General features: G+C 44.5%; 1 protein-coding gene across 1 annotated transcript; it reads left to right on the top strand.

Moving 5' to 3' along the window:
* Nucleotides 1-3,544: 3,544 nt before the first annotated feature.
* Nucleotides 3,545-6,322, top strand: LOC124681381 (probable methyltransferase PMT2). Its single transcript, XM_047216304.1, has 6 exons — nt 3,545-4,200; nt 4,310-4,520; nt 4,667-4,961; nt 5,205-5,594; nt 5,675-5,752; nt 5,843-6,322. Exons 1-6 carry the CDS (start codon nt 3,559-3,561, stop codon nt 6,069-6,071), a joined length of 1,845 nt encoding a protein of 614 aa, XP_047072260.1. The 5' UTR covers nt 3,545-3,558; the 3' UTR covers nt 6,072-6,322.
* Nucleotides 6,323-7,226: the final 904 nt, after the last annotated feature.

Genomic DNA, 7,226 nt, shown 5'->3' with positions numbered 1-7,226 from the left:
TAAAGAGATCAACTGAATACCTGTGGAAGTGCTTGACAGTACTTTCAGCAATTTCTCCATGCACATGAAAATAGGAAACTGATTTTACAATCAAAATATGAATTTTTACTTTTGAGAAATCAGATCCGTTTAAGGCATAATTGTTCTGCATATATGGACATACATATATGAGTCCAGAAATTTTTTTAAAATAAAGGGAAGGCAACCAAAGGAGGTGGCAATGCATAAAAAACTACAGACAACCAAACAGTACAACAATAAGAGGAAAACGTGAATCAGGAACTAACATGGAATATACCTATGCTTCACTATCTGATAGAGGATGCTCAAACAACCTGGTAGAAGATCCTGTTATTGTTATTCAAATGAGTAATCTACATGGACTTGAAAACAAATCAATTGAAGTGCTTGGTCCTCAAATCAAGAAGCATCTGCTAGCAAGACCAGAAGGCCACTGACATATTTTCTCTAGTATACAAAATACAGTGAAAGGGGAAACATACCATTAAGTGAATATTACTGAACAACAATTGTATTTCCTATCCATGATTGCCCACAATCTGCATCACGAACAAACTTTCAGCTGAAATAATTACTCAACAATATTTTAGCCAAATTTAACTCAACATGCAATGCACTACCATGAATTCTAGTTTGATAAAATTGTGCCTGTAACATCTAGTTTCTGGACAGCGCAGTACAGAAAACTATTTGAATTCAAATTATCTGAAACTGTGTTTGGGGAATGAAAGGTTTGATTACCGCCGATGGCAATGAGGACTAATAGGCACATCAAGGTTTGATTAGGGGGTGGATCCAGACTCCAGAGCGAGCTACCGGAAAAAACACAAACAGCTAGCTAGCTGCATATCCACTCGTTGGATGACCAGCAACCTCAAACTTTCATGAATACACTGGACATAAAGATGTTCCATGACCAGCAATGAGGAACCAGAAACTTCCCTATGCGCGTGGAGCCCAAGAAGACGCAGATACAAATCTGTGCAGGAGATCGAAGAATTCGTGTCGCCTTGCGTCGTGCTACCAGTGCAAAACATCCCGGATCCCTCCTCCGGCTACCTGCAAAAGGAAGATCCCATTTTTTCAGAATTGGGGAGAATAACATTGGTGGCTACGGGTTGGGGCACGGGTCATACCTCGAGAAGCACCTGCGGTGGTCGACGTCCCGGCGCCGACGACGCCGTTGGACGGCACCATCCGCACGGACACGGCCTGCAGACGCGAGGACCTGGTGGTGAAGCGAGCAAGGGGACGGAGCAGGGAGGCGAGGAAGGGTACGCGGAAGACATGGTGGAGATGCCGCGCGTGGCCTGGCCCACGCCGTCCTCGACGCCGACGACCTAGGGTTTCGCGACAGCGAGGTTTGAGGTTCGATTGGAGGCGCATCGGCGATGGATTCTGCGGGAGGAGCGGTGCTGGAGCTGCGCCAGACTGTGGCGAGGTCGGGGTCGCGCGGCCCGCAACGAGAATGGAGCGCCGGAGCTGGGGTGAGGCGGCATCGATCCGGTCCAACAGGGCGTGCTAGGGGTGCAGGGGCGGGGCGGCAATGGGAAGGTGCCAGTGGTTTGGGGCGGCGGAGGTCTGCGTGGCCAACGAGATTGAGGTGACGGAGAAGATCGAGAAGGAAGTCGAGACTGGGATGGAGGGGACTGGTCTGCGCGAGGGTGGGAGGGGCGAAAGGATGTCGAGCGACGAGGACGACCAAAACATTTGACCTATCGAAGGGAGGAGGTGGACGGACAATTGGACGACGAAACGTATTGGCAGAATAAGGAACCAGTTTAGTCTTTTTAAGTAGTAGAGAAGATGTGGTGCGCTTAATACAGAAAATACATTTATATAGTTATTAGTATTTATCATACTTGTAGCTACCATCTTATGGTCCCCCTCAATAGTGGCAATAGTTTATGGGTACAGAATCTTGATAATGTTCGCTCTATCTTCGTCTCCATGGAGAGTTAAATTTATTTATACTTAACTTTTTTAACTATTCAGTTACATCCCATTTGCTAGATATGATTTAACCATCATTTTTCTCTTATATCTAGAAATTTATGCATGCAATAGTACACAAATAAAATCAACATACAATCGTTGTTGTTTTATAATTTAACTTTCAACCGTGGAGATTGCATCTTCCCTAAATCTGAAGCGTGCATTGGGGGGGGGGGGGGGGGCTATGTTAGTTGGTTTGAAACACTACTTAAATTCTTTAGTTAAATGTATTCTTCTTGATTAGTCAAAATAAAAGATGAAAATTCACAAATTCTTGCCACTCAAATGAACTACAAATATATGTTTTACGTTCATGTGTTTTTTTTTTATTTTCTTTGAATATCATGAGATACCTCTAAGGATGGTAGAGGTTTCTCGAACATATGATAGCCTATTTAGGTGTAAGTAGATAGAAGTGGTAACAATCAACATAACAAATAGAAAATTCTAGGATTCCGCTGGGATGCCGCTCTGGCGAAGGCTATTTTTCCTAAATTCGATTTCTGGAAAGTAAAACAGGTTTACTGAAAACTTAGTGAAAATTCTGTACTTACGCTATTCTACATGAATGAACCAATGGATACTTACAAATTACAGGTTTGATTTTCCCCGTTTTTGACGGGTGGATCTTCGAACCGGGTAGACGGGCACATCTGATCCGCTCACCCGGAGGGCAGACAGATCTGTATCCACGAAAGCGACCGTCCCAACGCCCAAAATTCCTACTATATCGCCTTTCCGCTTTATTCTCGCCAGAAACCCAACCCGGAAAACATTTTCCCTCGGTTGCCGCGTCGGTGGTGGTGGAGTGGGAGTGGGAGCTGAACTGAACTGAGAGAGGGTTGGGCCAATCCCCACTAAAAATCGGGGAACGCACCTGTAAAACCCCGTGGATTCTGGCTCCAATCTCTCAGACGTTGCAGCGGCCGGCGTCTGTTCGGAGGAGTTCGGGATCCACCCGGCGAGCCATTCCCTCCTCCCGTGAGCTGCCGCCGCCACCCAGCACAAGGGGGCTCTCACGCTCGCCGCCGCAGTCGCCGTTCTTCCCCGTCGCGTCGCTGCTGTCTCCGGCCGCAATCTCTGCCCGTTGGGTTCTGAGGTACGAGCTTCTTTTCTGTCAGTCATTAGCCAAATCCCACTGAAATCTAGATCCGCGCCTGTGAGCGTCGAGCTTCAGTTCTCCTGTTCGCAAGATAGTGCGACATTTTTAGAGATCTGGTGCTGTTACAATTTTGGCAAAGCCTGGTGGTTAGGAAGCACTGATGTGATAGGCGAAAGCCAAGCCACGTGCTTTCCTTTTTGTTTAGTAGTATCCATCTATGATTGCTTCAGATGAAACTGCGGTTGCATCAGATTTAGGAAAATATATGTAGTGGCATTCGGTGTTTTGACCATACTAAACAACACACATGTTCTCTCAACTTGGGTCGTAATTTGCTTTATTTTATTAAGTTATAAAAGCAGGTCTCTGATCCCTTTCGTCTATAAAGAAAGTATACAAAAGACATCATCTTCTTCAGTTTGCGCTTCCCAGGATCAGCCATGGCCGTGAAAGGGGGTCCGGCGGACAGCAGGACGAGGAGCACCGTGGCCATATGCATAGTGATTGGCATGTGCGTCTTCTTCTACACCCTCGGGGCGTGGCAGAAGAGCGGCTTCGGGAAGGGGGACAGCATCGCGCTGGAGATCACCAAGCGCACCGACTGCACCCTCTTGCCCAACCTCAGCTTCGACACGCACCTTGAGAAGCAGGGCAGCTCCGGTGAGCTCGTTTCGTCCGTGAAGAAGTTCAAGCCGTGCCCGGACCGCTTCACGGATTACACCCCTTGCCAAGATCAGAACAGGGCGATGAAGTTTCCTCGGGAGAGCATGAATTACAGGGAGCGGCACTGCCCGCCGCAGAAAGAGAAGCTGCACTGCCTGGTGCCACCTCCTAAGGGATATGTTGCGCCGTTCCCATGGCCCAAGAGTAGGGACTATGTTCCTTTTGCCAACTGTCCCTATAAGAGCTTGACGGTCGAGAAGGCCATACAGAACTGGGTGCAGTTCGAGGGCAATGTCTTTATATTTCCCGGTGGAGGGACGCAGTTCCCTCAAGGTGCTGATAAATACATTGATCAACTAGCATCAGTTATCCCCATCGCCAATGGAACCGTCAGGACTGCATTGGACACTGGTTGCGGGGTAAGAAGAGATATCGAACACTATATTGCTTACTTCTACTCAGTGAGCTTATTCTCGCCATTTTTAAGTCAGGACGTTGCTCATATCTTTAGATTCTGAAATTTTTCAGGTGGCTAGCTGGGGAGCTTACTTGTTAAAGAGGAACGTTTTGGCCATGTCATTTGCGCCAAGAGATTCACATGAAGCTCAGGTGCAGTTTGCTCTGGAGAGAGGTGTCCCAGCTGTTATTGGTGTTCTCGGCACAATTAAGCTCCCTTATCCATCAAGAGCCTTTGATATGGCCCATTGTTCGAGGTGTTTGATTCCGTGGGGAGTAAATGGTGAGCCTAATCATCTGTCTTCTATACTGTTTATTGAATCTAAGTGTTTTGGTACATTTTTGTTACTACTTACAGTACTCTTGTGGCAATTTTGTGCATCTCCATTTCTTTTTCTGATAATTGTTTTCATGTTTTCTGATATTCAGATGGACTCTACATGATGGAAGTTGATAGGGTTCTAAGACCTGGTGGATACTGGGTGCTGTCAGGTCCTCCAATCAATTGGAAGGTGAACTACAAGGGTTGGCAGCGTACAAAGAAGGATCTTGAAGCAGAGCAGAACAAGATAGAAGAGATTGCTGAGTTGTTATGTTGGGAAAAAGTCTCGGAGAAGGGTGAGACGGCGATATGGAGGAAAAGAGAAAATACCGAGTCCTGTCCTTCTAGGCATGAAGAATCCACTGTGCAGATGTGTGAATCAACAAATGCAGATGATGTCTGGTATGTTTTTACTGTATTTTGTGTCAAACAAGCTGTTGAACAGAGTTACTAACTTCTGCTTAATTCCCTTCAGCAAGATTTAGAGTATATATATATATTATGATAGCCTAACATCAATAGGTATAGTGCTCAGTAAGTTAATGCATTATTTAGCATTGCCTACTTACATGTCTTGATGAATCAAGAAAAAAAAAGCAGTATAATTTATATACACTATTTGTTTACTAACTCCTGCAACACCAGGTACAAGAAGATGAAGGCATGTGTTACGCCTCTTCCTGATGTGGAAAATCCAAGTGAAGTTGCCGGAGGAGCAATCAAGCCCTTCCCAAGCAGGCTCAATGCAATTCCTCCAAGAATTGCTAATGGGTTAATTCCAGGTGTTTCATCTCAGGCCTATGAAAAAGACAACAAAATGTGGAAGAAACATGTGAAGGCTTATATCAATGTGAACAAGTATCTCCTTACTGGTAGGTACAGAAACATCATGGACATGAACGCAGGTTTTGGGGGGTTTGCTGCAGCGATCGATTCCCAAAAATCTTGGGTGATGAATGTGGTGCCAACCATTGGAAAGATTGCAACCCTAGGGGCTGTTTACGAGCGAGGATTGATTGGCATTTACCATGACTGGTATGGTTTGTTATGTCTGAATCTCAGCTCAGTAAGTTGTTGTTAGAAGCTTACTGATATGTGTCACAATTCCATGTCAGGTGTGAAGCTTTCTCTACTTATCCAAGAACCTACGATCTTATCCATGCTAGCGGCCTTTTCACCTTGTATAAAAACAAGTAAGCTGCTCCCCTCCCACGACATCAGTTCCGTTGATCGATTGCCATTTGCCAATGCTGATTCATTCTTTATGTTACAACTAATGACAGGTGCAGCATGGAGGACATCCTCCTTGAGATGGACCGCATCTTGAGGCCTGAAGGCGCTGTTATAATGCGGGACGATGTCGATGTCTTGGCGAAGGTGGACAAGCTCGCCCGGGGCATGAGATGGAACACGAAGTTAGTTGACCATGAAGATGGACCCCTAGTGCGCGAGAAGGTCTTGTATGCTGTGAAGCAGTATTGGGTTGGCGGAAACCAGACGGCCTCAGCATGAATGCGAACATATTCTATCAAGCGGAAATCTGGGATCCACCCTTGAAACTGGCATCCAGGAATCGAGATAGGAAGTCATTGGGTGACAAGGGGAATGGCCAACGCTTCTCCGGGGTAGCAATGAAGAACCAAAGTTTCTTCCTTGCTGTCCATCGGCTGCAGTATATTGTTGTAACAATTTTTTGAATTTTGTAACATTTGTCACGCAGTATGAACTTAATTGAAGATATATTATCATGGAAATTTATTGCATTGAGTTCCAGTAATTTTATTCATGATGCAACTTCTGTAAATCTACTTTGTTGTGCTTTTAGTCATGTGCGATCACTTATTCTGTAGCTCTACTGTGTTGTGCTTGAAGGACCTCAATGTTTTCTACCCAGGAAGGCATATGACTTGATTTTTTTCCCCTGTGAGGAGCTTACTGGAGTGATGAATAGGAGGACCTCCTGGGGAAATCCAATTTGGCTCAAGGATGCATATGAACTCGTTATGTGAAAATACATTTTAAAGTGTCAAAAAATTCAAAAATAAATTTTTGCATGTATATGTATACATTTTATGTTCGTACACCAGTTTTCAGGAAAAAAAAGAATATTTTCTGTGTCTGGTGTAAAAAAGATAAATTTTCATGACATTTTTTTTTGCCTTTTTTTGTACATGCCATATAAAATATTGTTTTCCTACGAAAACTTGTGTACAAACATAGAATGTTACGATGTACACCAGAAATTTAATTTCAGAATTTTTTAACATTTCTAAATTTGTTTTTTAGTTATTTTATAAAATAGGTGCATATGCACCTATGAGCCAAAACGCCACCTGCGGTGTTCCTGCCCAGTTCGGATCGGTGCATGCTAAATGTTTGGTGTATGGCGCAGGAGAAATTCAGTTGTGGATGTTGCATAGTAGTAAAAAGTGGTGATGTATATTTTCGTGCAAAATCCGGAAATAAAATACAGATTGACATGCTACGTGAGTGCCTATGCTTTATGCTTTAGGTTTGTCTTTTAACTGGATTAGCTTTGGGATTTCAGCGATCGGATGGCAGACAATGTTACTTTCTTTGTGATTCCTGAAAGAGGGGGTATTTTGAAGATCATGGTGGCCAGCCTTCATTACCATCCACAGCTTTAGACAAGAGACAACAAGCGAG

Source organism: Lolium rigidum, unplaced genomic scaffold (genome assembly GCF_022539505.1).
Source record: "Lolium rigidum isolate FL_2022 unplaced genomic scaffold, APGP_CSIRO_Lrig_0.1 contig_41302_1, whole genome shotgun sequence".
NCBI lineage: Eukaryota > Viridiplantae > Streptophyta > Magnoliopsida > Poales > Poaceae > Lolium > Lolium rigidum.
This window is presented reverse-complemented; position numbering and strand designations above follow the sequence as displayed.

Bases quoted from the DNA above. Each gene is read 5' to 3' on its own strand.
- LOC124681381 (XM_047216304.1), top strand. From the start codon at position 3,559: ATGGCCGTGAAAGGGGGTCCGGCGGACAGCAGGACGAGGAGCACCGTG. The intron at 4,521-4,666 runs GTGAGCCTAATC...TCTGATATTCAG, and splicing joins GATTCCGTGGGGAGTAAATG to ATGGACTCTACATGATGGAA. The intron at 5,753-5,842 runs GTAAGCTGCTCC...AACTAATGACAG, and splicing joins TTCACCTTGTATAAAAACAA to GTGCAGCATGGAGGACATCC.